Genomic DNA, 17,410 nt, shown 5'->3' on the forward strand with positions numbered 1-17,410 from the left:
CTGCAGCAACCAAACGGAAAACTATCGATTTGATGATCTGTGAGCGGCCATGTGGATTCTTCAATGCCGCTAGATCTTATTGGTTGAAAGCGGCATTTGGAATGATATCTTATAATCTCTACATTCATTCAAGTCATCATATTCATGTTTTCATTTAAAAACGTGCGTTGCATTCATCAAAAGGTCTAACTATGAAATTTGTGTTTAAGTAGCAACTTAATCATAAGTTTCCGTGACTAACTCTGTAGATTCGCGATTTGTAATGCGGGTATAGAAAGGAAAAAAAAATACTACGACAATAGTTTTAAGACCATTTTATTGGCTGAGGCATTTATTGTACATTTATATTCATTTACTTTTACATAATTGTTATAGGTATCAGGATAGATAGTAGTCACTCAAATTTATTTTACGAGATACAGAGTTCTCCTTAATCCCGCTTTCGATTCTATCTTCATAGCACATCTCTGATTATCTAGAATATCATCGTATCCTTATATTGTACATCATCATGTTTTTTTTTCTTTCTGTATGTATACACTAATAGTAAAATATACTCATTTACACATAGTTAGGTGTTTGGTTTAACATACTGACCGAGTTCACACTAAAGAGCAAAAATCTATTATGACGCGCCATTTTTTTTTTACGGGAAATTGTTAACAGTCGAAGTCATGATCAGTCAACAAACTTTATAAAAATATTTAGGCCGCCGATCCGCTATAACACTTAAAGCTAGTTAAGTTAACCAGATCAGTATGTTAACTGTTTTACAAGGGTGGGCTCAGACGAGGGTAGAGGGTAGGAGGGGACTCGGGAGATGTGGTGACTCTTCTACAAATGTATTGAGATAACGAGGACAAATCGAACAACAAACATCCCAAATCAGTGGGTGGGGGGACGATTGGTGTTACCGACCGGGTTACGTTGTGCGTAGGTGTGCAATTTGTGACATTTACTCATGACGAAATAACCTTAGAATTTACATAAATCAGTGCATTTTATATTATATAAACATCCATTCGAACAGTATATTTTCTAAAAATTAAATATGTAAGTAAAAAATAAATATATTTTGACTTTATAGAATATAATACATCTTTATTTCAAGTGCAGGTTATGTGCGGCACGACTCCTTAAACACCGTTTGCCTGAACTTAACAACTAACGTTACAATACTGAAATAAATATATCAATACGAAATAAACATTCGTGGTTCACGAATTGGCAGCTTCGGGTTTTTTATGCAAGTGATTGTGCCTCTGTAGGATATCCAATGGCGAAGAAGCGGGCAATTCGTAAACTACGCAACATTACGTTAAATTTTATTGCGACTGTTACAAATGATATTTGATTTATTACTTTATGTTTCAATAACAGCTGTAACTACGGGCAGCTAATTTGAAATCATCCTTTTCCTCGAAAGGAACCTGTCTGACGTCGAACCTCCTAAGATTTTATAAGTTCCTACGAGACTAGAATTGACTAGACTAGTTATACTGTTCCACCCATATTTAAGGAGTCTTCCTGGAAAGGTCGTATGGAAAAAATTACATTTATATGTATGTTGAAAACAAAGATTCCCGACGGGATTATCAACAATTATTTAATTAGTATATCACATTAAGAAATTTGGTTACGATGTCAAATCACTTTTAAAGTGCTTATACATAAAAAAGTAGGACAGCAAAAATGGTGCAGATGTGCTCCAGTGCTCTTCTAACTAACCGCCTAAGTTAGGAACAACTTTTGGGGGCAACAAAAGATACCAAATTCACAATTGCAGTGGCGTACACTCAATTTTGAATTGGGTTCCTTTCACGGGGACAGTGTGGGTAATGGGCGATGCTGGAAAAATGTGGAAATGCCTTTGACCCTGAGATTAACTAAATAAAAAATATTTAGTATAAGGCTATCTCTAAGTTTTAACAACTTCATTTCTTCGTGTTTCAGTTATTGATTGGTATCAGCCGTATGGTTCTACACCGGTGCATTGCATTGAACTAAAAAATTTTGCCATGTAGTAAGCTAGTACAAATAAATTGAGCTATAAAATTGGGCTAGAATATGAGCGAATAAAAGAAAAATGTAAATAAAGTTCTTTCGAAAGCATATTTGAAGTCTGAAGATTTGATTCTTCATTGCTTTCTAGTGAATTTGTAAAATTTCTTTTGTTATTTGCACCTCGTTAGAATTGTTAAGTTTTCCTCAGCTTGTACTACCATAGCACCTTTGTAGACTTAATGTGTCTAGGTTGCGTAGGTTAAATTAAAAATTGTCCCTAACTCATATTTTACTACCAATATACAAATATATTATGAATTAATAAAGGTTGGCTAACCTTTTGATTGTTATTTATCTTTTTGTGCAGGTCTGTCTCGTAATATTTTTGTATATCGGAAAAAAGGCGATAGAATATATCGGTGAGTCACCGGTGTAAAATCATTCCGACTAACATTGTAAGCGGTCATACCGTAGGCCGATGTGTTTTTCTGCGTTTTCTAAAACTAAAACAACGACTTTTCATTGCTAAGTTGACTTGGAACGTAAATATTCAGACTTTTAAGTATATGTTTCGGTCTTTTGCTAATTTTTTTGCCTAGACTTTGTCGCATTCCATTGAAAAATGTCCGTTCTCTTCAATCATGTTGGGTAAAAAACTAAACCACTGTTTAGAATCGGTTTGCCGTTTTTGACGAAAATTGTCAATTAGTAAAATCGGTGGCTCAGGATGACTGGTTAGGTCATCGCCCGATTTTATAAACTGAGCTTACTTGGAACAAATGTCGCGCTATAAATCCGAAACAATGGCCCAGCCTCCATGTTTTCTGCCCAAAATGAACCATTCGGTGGTTACTAATAACTTCAACTTTTAAGAAGTGCGTAATAATATGCTACACCGAAAGCCTTTCCAATGGATAATATTAGACAATGCAACACTTATATTCGAAGTAAATATTAATCCACTAACTACTAAGTGCAATTATAATCATGCAGTTGAAGTTATTATCGGTTTCGTTTTCTAGAAAAATATATGCACGTCTCGAAAATTTAAGTCGAGGCAAATTAACATCGTTATAAAATATTAACAATTTAACAATAATAAACTTGTAACAAATACTAGACAACCTATTATTTAACAATTTCATTGAGTTTAGGACACTGACCGGAAATAAAAAGAATCAATTCATTTCTGAAGTTGTTCTAAACACAAATCAAAACTCTACACTACAGAGCACTTCTGTCGAATCTCATTTCAGCAAGAGATTATTGAAAATTTTGGACTTTTGGTTTTTTTTTCTGCGCTATTCATGGGAAAACAACTATGCGGCCAGCGGCAGAGCTACAGAGAAACCCCGGATCTGCTTTTTTTTGCCAAATCTTGACTTTTTTTTAAATAATAGTAATTAAAAAGAAGCGGAACACGCTCGTCTCTTCCTTAATTTTGTTTTGTCGAATATATTCCATTAAACACAAAATACAATCGTGAATGTTAAAGGTTGAGGAATGTGGATGTAAAGGAATGTTATTTATCCGTAGCTGCTGCTAGCGAAGTCTTTTTGCTCTCTGAAAGTATGCTAGACGACAATGGGCGGATTAAGGACCATTTGTGGGGAGTCCGGACCTGACTTCGGACGCCCAAAAATCGCCTAGAACGTTGCAACCTAACGTCCTCGTGCCCATCGCAGTAGCGCATCGGCCAGTACGTCTAAATGTGCCTTTGTCTAAAACAAAAAAAAGAAACGTAATATTTTTGGGTTTAGTCTTGAAGGTTTTGATATTTATTGATATACAAGCGACTTTTAGTTACTTATTAACAGCACAATTATTTTCATGTAACATTTGACTGCAACTCTGTCCTATAATATACCGATGACATTTCAGATATGTATTGTCATTGTAGATTGCTTGTGGTAAAACTAATTTTGCTAACACTGCTTCGGTGCTTCAGAACAGAATTTTGAAACCCTTATTTAATTATATAAAAGATTAACCAAATTACCTAATATTGATAAATTGTATAATGAACTTAATATTACAAGAATACAAATTCTGGGGTTAGAAAAAATTGAATTAATTTACAAAATATAAAATGAAATACGAATACGAATAACCAGCTTTTGCGAGCTATGAACGCATAAGGCTTTAGTATTCTCGTGGCCACAGCTAGAGCTAGTTTAGGAATATTTTTGTTATGTATTATTGGATTGATTTAGGGAAATAAAGAAATGTTTTCATCAAACAATCCTTTATAAATAAATAAAAATAACACAATATTGGACGATTTATAATTGCCCTTAAAAATAGTTTAATTAAAAAATTACGGCTAAACTTTTTAACGTTCGTTTGAAATATGAGATTTTTAGCTTTCCGTAACAGCAAGGCAATTGATCTATTTGATGTTGTGAAACGGATTTAGTTTTGAATGAAGCATAAATTAATAAGATACTTAATATACGTCATATTTGTCCAATGGGATATTTTTAAAAATAATTGTATATAATTGTATTATTGTACATATATATTATTTGCTTATTCAAACCACTCAACATAAAATTCTGAATGGGAAAAATCAGACATATAAAAAGTATAGTACAATAAATCAATACAGAACGTAGTAGAATTACAATGATTATACAAGCATTATTTTTAAATATTCATGGTCTACGACAACCTCCAGCAGCAAAAGCAGTTGTGGTTGATTAGATCATATAATATAATATGAGTGTTCACGGACATCGAAAGGGCCTTAAATTATATGGCCCTGTACTCGATTTGCAGGGCGGTGGAGCGTACTGGAGTGGGGACGGTCATTGTAAAATGGATCCTCTCCATGCTAACGAATCGGAGGGTTGAGGCAAGACTGGGTGGGGAGCAGGTCTCCATCGGCTCATCACGGGGCTGTCCACAGGGAGAGGTATTGCCTCCTTTCTGTGGTGCCTAGTGGTGAACGAGATATTGCATATTCTGAGGGAAGAATGCGGGGTCTATGCTCAGGCATATGCAGATGACATTGTGATAATGACACAGTGGACGGACGTGGGAAGGATGCAGGAGCTCCTGAACGGGGCATTGGCAAGATTCTCACAATGGTGCCAGGACAGCAAATTAATTGTCAATCCTGGCAAGGTGGAGATGGATATCTTCACCAGGAAAAGAAAGATGGAGCGTAACCTCAACATTTCGATGCATGGGGTGCCTCTCTGTGCAAGCGGAAGCGTTAAGTACTTGGGGGTATGATTGAACTCCAAGTTGAACTTCCAGGAACACATAAGATCAAGGACCAGGTCGGCCTTTGGAGCTTTGTGGGCGTGCCGGAGAGCGGTGGTTGCACTTGGTGCCTGGGACCAATGATCATGCATTGCATCTACGGTGGTACCTATGCTCACGCATGGGGCAGTGGCATGGTGGCCCAGGGCCAAAAGAGGAGGAGCTAATCGAGTTTTTGATAAACTGCAGAGATTGGTATGCCTATGCATAACGGACGCCATGCGGACGGCACCCACTAGGGCTCTAGAGGCTCTGGTGGGTCTGTCCTCTTTGGCGGATTGGGTGCGGATGGAAGCGGCCAAGACGGCTGCAATGCTAGCGAGCTGCGGGCTCTGGAGAGAGGGAACCTTCAAGCGGGGCCCGTACGACATTTTAGAGGGCTGGCCCGGAGATCGCGGTGTCATGGGCATGCCGAATGACGTCATGATTCCTGAGATAACCTTCTTTGACAAATGGACCTTTCTCTTCCTATCAAGGGAAGAGTGGAAAAAGGGCAGAGTTGGCTCCTGGTATGGACCCTGGTACATGGACGGGTCCAGAATGGGAGATTTGACCGCAGCTGGAGCGTACTGCGAGACAACGGGATTGAGCTTGTCGGTCTCTCTGGGTCAGTACTGCACCATGTTTCAGGCGGAAATTTTCACTATATTGATAGCGGCCAGAGAGGTGCTTCGGCTCAACTATGGAAGCAGGAGGTATTCTTCTGCACTTATGGCGCTTATGTCAGTGCGCACGCGCTCCTTGTTGATAAAGGAGTGCAAAGGGGTACTGGTACAGGTATATGGGACCACAATCCCGCTTGGGGATCGCCCCGTACGTGAGGCGGGAGCTCTCGAAGCCGTGGTGGGCTGGAGGGTTTGCTCCGGGAATCAGGTAGGCGAGGCTTATGATGGATGGGCCCACCCTCCCTCGAACCAGGGAGCTGCTTGGACTGACCAGAAGGGAGTGTAGGCTTAGGAGGCATATTTGCTGGCTAGGCGTTGGAGACGACCCGGAGTGGAGGTAGTGCATGGAAGGGGAGGAGGCCACGTATCATCTGCTCACCGAATACCCTGATTTGACATGGGCAAGATTTGGAACGGCCCTGATCGATCCGGACTCAGTGCACGGTATTGGGCTAAAGGAGTTGCTGACCTTCTATAGGAGGAGCGGCATTCTGGACGCCTTCTAGCGCGGTCCGGGGGCACAGCGGGTCAATCTGGTGGCCTATATGATGGGACGCCCGCGGGGGCTCCCCCTTAATACCAATACCAATACCAATACCAATGAGTATTCTAAAAACTATGGCGCAAATAGATTGAAACTAAATAACTTCTTGGGTTACTGTGTTAATTTTCAAATATATTATTCGCACAGTTAGCCTTGCGTTTTGGAATATGATGTGATTTTTCCTGTCATCTGAAATCTAATTGATTTGCACAAATCGCTTATTTTTTCACACCTTCACCGAGATTTTTTCAAAATTAGAATAATAATTGAATTTAATATTTTCCTTTTCATAATTCTATATTTTGACGAGCAGTATTTAAACACTATACAGAATTATTTCCATTTTGATAATTTCCATAAATTTTTGTTATCAGAAAAATAAACAACATTTATTTTAATTTCAATTGAAGTGTTGGGCTTTTAAATAAACAATCGGTTTACAAGCGTTTCACGTGGAGAGTCATCCGACGAGCTTCAAAAACTTTTTATCGATTTTACTAACCGGCGCAACAAGAACGCGCAAACGCTGTGGCAGCTCTTAAGAAAAAAAAACGCTGTCCATCATTTCTCCATAATGTTGTCCCACTGCAAAGAAGCGAAAACATCGCTGAGATGATTCGAGAGGGATATAAATTCCCAACTAAGTGAATAGAAACACCCACATTCATAGACGCGAAGTCGCCACCGCTGCCTCAACCACCCCCCCGGTTGCCATATTTGGTAAGCGTGGGAGGCAAAAATATTTATTCGCGTCGTTCTAAACCTTAAAACGATGCTAAAACTGACAGCGTGATGTCGATTCCCCGCAAATTCGGAAAAACATTAGTTTTGTGGGGCTGTCGGGTAGATCTGATTTATTATTATTTAGTTTTTTGGCCAATTGAGAGGAGGCAATAAAACGTTAGTTGTGAAAGTAAAAGAACCTTGAACCTCCATTGTCTGCACCAACGTTGGTGCAGTTGAGAAGCTGACAAATTAAGTGTGCGCAACAAAAATTTGTTTGTTTTGTGAATATGTTTACTGTTTACTGTTACTGAAACTGGTTACATTTTTTTAAAAATGGAAAATAGTAAAACACTATTTCAAAACAGTTTATTGATTGTTAGACTTTTACGGAAAATCGAAAACAGTTGTTTTTTTTTGTAAAATTTGTAACGTTACGGCTTCTATCAATAAAAAATCGCAAAAACGTTATCTTAAATAGTATATCGGATATATTATATCTAGCGCCGATTTTTGCAATATTAATTACATTACATTGTTTTCCATTTTTTTCTCCGAATGATTCTGACTTGACACGCAAATATGTTAAACGCGTTGCGTTTTCAAAGAGGATATTATAATTGTTTTTAAGTCTGGGGCAATTTTGAATCGTGCAGCAACCATGAACCAGACCTGAAAAATCGAATCAACAGAAAGAGGGTTCGTAGTGACACTAAACGTCCGTTTAACGTACCACTCTAGCACAAAACACACACACGGAAGGTCAAAACCTTGAGATCTGCCAAAGCAGAATGAGCAAGAGCATGTTTGGTTGAAACCACATAACACATATTGGTCACAGGCACGTGTGTACAGAGAACTTTTCTGCGTGAAATTAAAGAATTTGTTTCCATAATTAATAACATTTTTAGCAGCCCAAGCGCTAACAGAGCGCAGTAGTGTTCTTCTTAGTGGGCAATTTCATGGTTGACCGCACTCAATTTTTCTGAAATGCGTGATTAAGTAAAATAAGCACGATGGAAACTCGATTTTTTAGTTTCAATCTTGAAATATTATTTCCCACATTCGAAAACACTATACTGAGATTCCAATACCACTGCTCCACAACTATAATACATCTTCTAAACCAAATATTCGGTCTAAAATATGTTCCTATACTCTCTGTGGTAGTTTGATTAAAGCTCTTAAAACGAATAGAAACCGAAAAATGGTGGCCTTTTAAAAATTTAATGGATTACGGAAAACCAAAAAATTTTTAAAATCAACAGGGGATTTAATTTTTTAAAGATATGCTACCAAACACTAATAAAGCTTGTTTTAAATTTATTATTTTAAGGTGAGATATTTTTTGTATTAATTTTATTTACAATAAAGAGATAAAATAAGAAAACCTAAATTAGAGTTTTAGAGCCAAAATATTTTGGTACCATTGTAAACTTTTTGCACAATCTTTTAATATTCAAGCCTTAGACACCTTAACGTCAGCTAAAATAATTTTAACATCTTCCATAATCATAAACTATTTTTGTAAATTATTTATTCAAAAATTTGTTAAATTAAATAATGCACTAGGCGACATAATACAAGGTTAAAAATTTATTTTTCTAAATATCCTGGCTGTTCATGATCTTCAAAATTGCTCTTTTATTTTAATCGACACTTCCACACGTAAAGCGGGTGTCCAATTATTTACGTGTTTGATATACAAAATTTAATCCACTCATTTTTTTGAAGAGGCTAAAATTGGTACTTATATTAACGAAGACCTACGTGACATTTCTGGGGTAAAATACGTTGCATACGTACATAATACCTATATATATATATTTTATATCCGGATAACGTATCCGATCTCATCCAAACTACATATTCGGTGCGACATTTCCATACGGATTTGACTTTGTAAAGCTCTGGAGTGACTTCAAGTAGCAAAAATATGTAAATAGAACTGGCATGATGTTGCGAATGGAAAATCTTTCAGCCGGAACAAGCGAGCAGGTGAAAAAAAAAACGTTTTGCGAAAGTATGCATGTAATTTTACGTATGCGGTTTTATTATTTACCTGCTGTGTTCCTATTTTCATCTTCGAAAAAAGTTATTTAAACTATGAGCGACCTAAAAATAGTTCTAAATTGACCGAAAGAAACAGGGAACAAAACGGGAAAAAATTAGTTACTTTTAATGATAAAATCTGAATACATATTCGGAAAAAATGTCAAATTTTGACAGTTCTAAAAAAAACATCCTCCATAATATTGTATTTTTATAAATAATTTTTATTTATACAATATTTTCTGGATAATAATTTCTGTTTTGGCATTTCAAAATACTACTCTTTTGTAATTTAAATATAGCCAGGCTGATTTTCAAAGTTCTTTATTTTTGATATGGATATTGATAATGAACTAGTTTTCTTTTACTATACATATTAGAATTTTGATTATTTGCTTTTTTTCTGCCAATAAATTTTAGTAATCCAGTATAAACACTAATAATAGTATATTAAACATCGAGTGCGGTAAACTGCATTTGGTACGAGCGGAGCGAGCGTTTAATAAACGAGTGAATAAAAAAGTTTACCAAAGGTATTGCATACTATACTTTTTCTACGAGCGTCAGTTTTTGGGCACCATTTTACAAAACAACATGAATACATTCACTGACATGACCGTCAAAATTGACAAACGTCAAAATTCAAGTCCTACTGTAAAATCTCCGACAACATCCGATTGCTCCTAAACGCGTGCGGTAGTATCCCGGAAATATCCCAAGGGTCTCGGATCCGTGGGACAAGAAACTCACGTGGTAAAGTAAATAAGGGAGTAGAAAAAATAAATTTTTCTACTCCCGTCTGTAAAATACCTAATTACACACCGAACTAGCGTGCAGAAAGCGTCACTTTACCACGTCAGTTTTATTTTACCACGGATCCAAGACACTTTGGACATTTCCGGGTTTGGGACGATTTCGGAGATATTTTGACGGCCATATCAGTGAATGTATTCTAAAACTAACAGTTTTAAACTTTTTAAGTCACTCGTTTATTAAACACTCGCTCCACTCGTTTTAAATAAACTCGTGAGTTTACCGCACTTGTTGCATAATTTACTATATGGAAACAACAACTGCAGCTTATATGTTAACACACGCAAGTTTTGGCTGGGTTAGCTCAAGGAACAGCCCTAATAAAATTTCATTAAAGTAGTTTAAACTATGATTTGCTTGGAAGTACATGTAGTATTTTTTTAAAAAGCTATTGCTGCATTATAATAAAGTCTTTTGCCGTGAAAGAATTGAAAATGCAAAACATTTTCGTTTAAGTTATTTATTGTATCTAAAAGACCCATTTTCTGTTTATCGGGTTTAAGGTTTGATTCGCTTAGCATTACAATTCATTGGTAGTTAGTAGTGTCTATTTTTGTACTGATATCTATAATGATGGTAAAATGAATACTTTATTATATGCAAGGCTTATTTTTCTATAACGGGTTATAATATTGAAAAATTAGCATTTTGTGGACGCATTTTATTGCAAAAACCTTTATTATCAGCAGACTCCTCGCCTGCCGTTTTAACTAAGTTAATTTTGAAACACAATTATTAGTAATTACAAACATTCCTTGTCTAAGGTAATTACTGGACACTACCGCAACATAGTTCGTAGTCATGTTGGGTTGAAGGGTCTCGTTTCTCATAAAAAAAGTCATCGTTAACCTTAAGCTCTGTTAGGAAAACTATAACTAACTATACAATGTTTAATTATTAGAAGTTCCCTAAATTGAGAGAAATAGACACGATATGAACGAAAGATCGTGATCGATAGGATAAGACACGCTTACGTAAAACTTTTCCACAACGACACTGGAATCATAACAAAAACGGAACGCGACCGACGACGCTCCCGGTGAAATCGATAAGGCGCTTTTTCTCAAAACGACTCCATTTTTCGTCATGTTCATTGGCACGTCGCGATTACTATAGCCTAGCTTAACCACGATCGCAGCCTATCGAGATAAATTTCCAGTTGAATGAACGGGTATCCTGCATTTTTTGGAAACTGTTACCAGGTTACACTTATGTCTTTTGAAATAGTCTATTATGAAAGGAAGGATAGTGCGAGTTGAGTTTATCCTCAATCGTCAGCAAAAAAAAAAATCAAAATATTAAGCAAATTATTTGCTTTTCAATACGCAGCCTTATAGTGGGCTGATTACTGATTACCTGTTTTTACTGGATTATTTGAGAATTTACTTTCATATGGTGGTGCTGCTGATAGCAAACAAACACGTCCGTTTGAAAGTAACGTTTATATGTTACCTTTGAACCATTGGCCACTTCTTTTCACCGGTACAAGCGAAGATAAAGCTTTTTTCTGGCTCTGTTATCAGTTTTTGTGGTGTGTAGTTTATGGAACATGACGCAAAATAATATATTATGCAACAAGTGCGGTAAACGGAAAAAAATTATGTATGTAAAGTAAGTAAAAATAAAAGGCCAATTAACCACCTTGCTTGTTTTTGTAAAGCTGGTCTCTTGGTAAGTTGCAAATATATTGCTGCAGTTCTCTTAAAGTGTGTTAGGTAGATATAAAAGAAAAAAAATACATCAAAAACTCATCACTGGAATTATTGTTACACATTGTTGTTCATCAATAAAGCAATTTGCTTTGTGTTTGATTTTGATACCGGTAAGCTTTTCTTTTAACGTTGAACACTCGGATGAGTGCAGGAAGGCACTAAATCGCCAACGATATAAAGCGAACTATTTTTGAAAGCAATGCCAAACTTAACCATACAACCTAAACATTAAACTGACATGAAAACAATGCCGCCATTCCGAAATAGTTTAACTTTTTTTCCACTATAGAGAATCCATATAATAGGTATATAAATTTTAAATCATTTCCTCATACAATTTAGCAAAGAATTTGTCTTTGAGAAAATACACGTTCTATTATTGCAAAAAAATAAATATTTGTCGGGTGGTCAATTAAAGGCCAAATTGTGATAAAACCAATTATTGTTCACAATGCAGAATTACAATTGACCAGAGTAAATTAATTTAAACACATAACTATAAATAATACGTGAAAATATTGCATAGAATTTACATTAACAAAAATGCCTTAAGCTATAGATTTTGCAATAAATTACCAACATATATCAAGGTCTCTAGTTCAATGATATTCATGATGATATTTGTATTTGAAGACAGTTGGTATGTAATATATATAACCTTGTATTGCTTTTTCGTCATCAATAAATTTATTTACTTTTTTTGCGCAGTTTGTAGAGCATTAATAAAAAAAAATGAAATATTAAATTTTCAAGGTTGTTATCTTACAGAAAATTTTTATAAGAATATGAAGAGAGGATCCTTTCTTATCGTAGTTAATGATCACTGTTTAAAATAGCCAAAGTAAAACTTGGCCGAATTTTGCGGTAGTGGATTTAAACTTACCGTTTTATAAAACATGCAGGCTTGTCGATCTTCGTCCTCGGCCGAAGGGCAGTCTATGAAACCATCGCAAAGAACGTGGTCGTCAATGCAGTGGTACCGACCCTGCCTGTCGGGGGTGGGACATGCGAATCTCTCCATACCGTCAGCGGCCGGAGGACATTCTGCAATATAAAACGTCATTTCCATTATTTTCATTGACCGCGAAAGAAAACAAATGTTTCAGAAAAGTTTACAGAATTTTTTAGTGAGTCAGTAATAATAATTGGTTAGCCTCCCTCAGCAATGTGCAGAATGCTACATACTATAAAACAAATTCTAAATTTAGGCATTTTAATGACTTGGTCGAGCTACCTCTAGGTTTTATAGTTTTCTTGAGAACGTAGCTTAAATCATTCAGTATTATCAAAAAACATAGGCAAAATCGACTTCCTTATAGAATTTAAATTAAGGCGACACATCAAACGTTACTAACCATAACGTAGTTACTAATCCAAAATGTGCAAGTTGCTTCATTCTTTTAGAAACTATTCGACCACAAATAACGTGATAATGTATGAGATATGAAACAAAAACCCATTTTCTCCAATTACAACATTATTAAAAGACTAAAATATCAATAGAACTTATTTAGTAATGTCATAATTTCAACTATATTTCGTTATACTGTCAGCAATAATAGTTTGGCCATCAAACAAGTTTTAAACTTTGTTATCGTTGCAATTCTGGATATGCAAGTTGATGAAATATGCATAGAAATTATTTGACTACACGAGATAATAAGTATTGAACTTCATGAATGACTGTTTCTGTTTTATTATCTTGCATTGCAGCTTATAACAAGTACTTAAAATTAAAAAACGACGTCCATCACAAATAGAATGGAAGTGTATAATTATTTTCTTCGTGTTGTGTTTATTAATGACTATTCTGTGCTCTGTAATGTTATTCGCAGACAAAAGACGGGACAGATGATCAACATTTAATTAAGCTCAGTTCAACAAGCGTAAAAATAATCGAAGATTAAACTGACGTCATCGCGAGGGTCTTGGCACAATGCGAACGGGAGGATTTATTCCCTCGAGATTTGTTTACACATTGTTCCCGCCCTCTGGCGGCTTATGTTTAAGTAAAACGTAAATCAAATGAAAAGCGGTAAACGCCGTAGTCGGGGCAAACAGTTTGGGAATTAGATTCTCAAATGGGACTCTCATTTTGGACGTTGCTTTCATAATGTTTGGTTGCTAGGTGGGTTCGTAATGGTTTTAATCCCACGCTTGTACAAGAAAACTGAGAACGCAAATTAAAGGTGGAAAATTCGCGGCTTATTTTCAAGTTGGATCGATTAAGAGTGCTGCAATATTTTCGCTGACATTTACTGGTGCAAGTGCTTTCCTTGAAACGAAACTCAAATTCAACTAACAAATTGCTCAGAGAGTTATAAATTCTCTGTACGGAACTGTAACTCAAAAATTGTTTATTTAAAACTCCTTAATAATTTTAACACTATGGTGTTAGAATTAAACTAGTTCTAGTTTGAGTTAAGAGTTATAATTAATTATTCATTTTTCTGTAACATAATACATAATTAAATTGAATATTTAGCAAATAATGTTTGTTTGTAAGGCTCAAACTACTTTTTCTTGAAAGGATTTTGATTTCACGGGTTAATATTGAACTCTTACTGCGTCACTTTGGATTCAGAGGCTGAGTGATATAGTAATGTCTACGAAATAACCAAAATCGTTCGGTTTGGCAAATAATCCATACCTTCATATCCATATTTCCTTTTTACAAAACTGCCCTTTATCGAGCAGTGCTGCGCTTTAATAGATCACAGTGCCTGCCATAAAACCAGTTCAAAATCTTTGACCATTATCATGCGCTCCAGCTTTCAAAAATTCACTTTCTGAAAATTACTGGAATGACAGTTTTATATAAATTTTCTCCTGATTGTTGCTATTTATTTGGACTGTTTATTTGAATGTTTATCTTGAATGTTAATTTAATAATTGCAGAAAAACGCAATAATTTAAGTAAACAAGCAGATGATAAAGAAAAACCGCTCTACCAACAGATTGGTCCAAATGAACAATATTTATGAAGAAAATAAAATAAAAAATAAGAAATAATCACCTCAAATGTGATGTAGAAGTAACAATCTGCAATAAATGCTATTTGAGAGCTACAGGGGAATCGTAATTATAAACTTATCTTGAGCAGCATTAAAATTAGATATAATTATTACGATCTGAACTATGTAAAGCAAAACAAAACGTCAAAAAAATCAACGTCAATGTGTCCCGGTATGTAGGAACACAAACTAAAATATACTATCGTGAAATAAGGAACTACTATATAAAATAGAAAATTCACATTTAAGTATATAAACTAATTTATATAAGTGGTTGACGTAGGCACCATGCTGCTGTATTCTATTTAAATTAGAACGTGCTGCGCGAATTTCAATTGGTTATGTTCTCGAACAAGTTATTAGCCTTCATGGATTAGATGGGGAATGCTATAGCACAGCTTTAAAAACCTATTAATATAATTGCTTGGAATTTGTTTTGACGTCAAAATTTCGTGACCATTTTTAATTGAACATTGAACCGGCTGAGTTGAATCGATAAAGCGAGGCTACTTCGAACTCCTATTTTGAATTTATTTTTATAGTACTTCTTCCTTATTTAATATTGCTTAATATCCTGTATGTTAATGTCCATTTCCATAACCAAATAATTAAATTCCCAAAATAAAACATAAATAAATAAATACAAAAACGAGACTGTTTTTTAGCTTGGAAGAAATTCAAAGTCCAAAATTCCAGATACAACTGTTGCCCTTGTAGCAGTAGTATATAGTTAAACAAGAAGCGAAACTTAAGTTACTTATCTCCCATAAATGGTATTTCAAGAATACGAGACGAAAAATTTGCGTCATTGTGCCGGAAGCACTGACGCGTTCACTTCCGTATAAAATTATTTCCAAAGCGTTAAAAATAAAATATAAAAATACTCGTCGGACGTTATTTTCGAATGCGAATCAACAAGTGACTGAAAGGTCAGTTCAAATTAAGGTTTTTCTACCGTGACAAATTTAACCTTTCACATTTCCCTTTTGATGAGCCTAATAGCCTTTAAATCCGCTTAAAATCTGAGTTTCGTACTTGGGAAGTTGTTTTTAAAGGAGTCCGGATTATTTAATTGAGCGTAAATAATGCAATTTCGTGTAAGTGTTGAGATTATTAAAACTGATAAAAAGCGCAACGGCATCATCTGCGTAGAAACCAATTTTAATTATATATGACACTGTAGGGTTTTAAGTTAAGTTTATCATGTTCAAATGCTTGCGATATTTGAAATATACTATAAAGTAAACTGAGTAATTTCGTCAGGGGAGTAAATTTTATTCCGGTGGTGGCAGGTGTTGGGTACCTTGCGAGATAAGCTCTAAGCCGAGAATAAATCAATAACATATAAACAAATATGATGAAATTATATTTTAAATTGTTGCTATCCCCTAATACTTTAATGATAAATGATTGCAAACTAATTATAACTCAAATCTTTTTACTCTAATCTTAAAGATCCTACACCGTCCCTACAAAAGTCGAATATTGTTTACTGCATGAAGTGCGCTTGTGGTTTGGTTTACATCGGTCACACTTTACAAAAGTTAGAAAAAAGGTTAACACTTGACAAAAGTCATGGAACCTAATGTAACTAGTCAGAGCACGCATGTGAACGATACCGGCCATACAGTTTTGTATGATCCAGCCGCAGTGCTTAGTAATGAAAAAAACCTCTTTAAACGCAAGTTTTTAGGGATGTGTTATATTATTAAAAAATTACATTATTAAACAAAAGAAAGATGTTGAGGGACTAAGTAATATCTAAGTAATACCTATCTTCTTCACCAAAACCGAACGACGAAACATAAATTGCCAGAATTTTTTGATTCTATCAGTTTGTAGTGTGCCCTAGCCCAAAAAATCCGTCATAATTGGTCTCGCAGACAGAGCAATAATGTTATCCGATCCAGAAAATAAACCAAACGCAATTGAAAAAGCAAAACAAGCAACACACACACACACACACACACATATATATATATATATATATATATATATATATATATATATATATATATATATATATATATATATATATATATATATATATATATATATATGATGACACTATATTCCGGGATATCATCCGTTCGCTTGTTGAACGACTGGAATCCTGCAGACGTTTCGCCAAAATCTCACTTGGCATCTTGGGAGATTTTGGCGAAACGTCTGCGTCATATATATAAATAAATAAATAAATATATATATATATATATATATATATATATATATATATATATATATATATATATATATATATATATATATATATATATATATATATATATATATATATATATATATATATATATATATATATATATATATATATATATATATATATATATATATATATATATATATATATATATATATATATATATATATATATATATATTTATATAAATATATATATATATATATATATATATATATATATATATATATATATATATATATATATATATATATATATATATATATATATATATATATATATATATATTTATTTATATATATGACGCAGACGTTTCGCCAAAATCTCCCAAGATGCCAAGTGAGATTTTGGCGAAACGTCTGCAGGATTCCAGTCGGAGTTCAACAAGCGAACGGATG

The 17,410-nt window shown here is 34.7% G+C and overlaps 1 protein-coding gene across 1 annotated transcript in view; it reads right to left on the bottom strand.

The window, feature by feature from the left end:
* Window positions 1–318: 318 nt before the first annotated feature.
* Window positions 319–17,410, bottom strand: part of LOC132701202 (uncharacterized) — a 101,191-nt gene continuing 84,099 nt past the window's right edge. The window contains exons 2-3 of the mRNA XM_060668964.1: window positions 12,664–12,824; window positions 319–3,725 (exon numbers count right to left, since the gene is read on the bottom strand). Coding sequence (XP_060524947.1) covers window positions 3,666–3,725; window positions 12,664–12,824 — 221 coding nt within the window. The 3' untranslated portion in view covers window positions 319–3,665. The remainder of the gene's footprint in view (window positions 3,726–12,663; window positions 12,825–17,410) is intronic.

Source organism: Cylas formicarius, unplaced genomic scaffold (genome assembly GCF_029955315.1).
Source record: "Cylas formicarius isolate icCylForm1 unplaced genomic scaffold, icCylForm1.1 PGA_scaffold_4__25_contigs__length_36172078, whole genome shotgun sequence".
Lineage (NCBI taxonomy): Eukaryota > Metazoa > Arthropoda > Insecta > Coleoptera > Brentidae > Cylas > Cylas formicarius.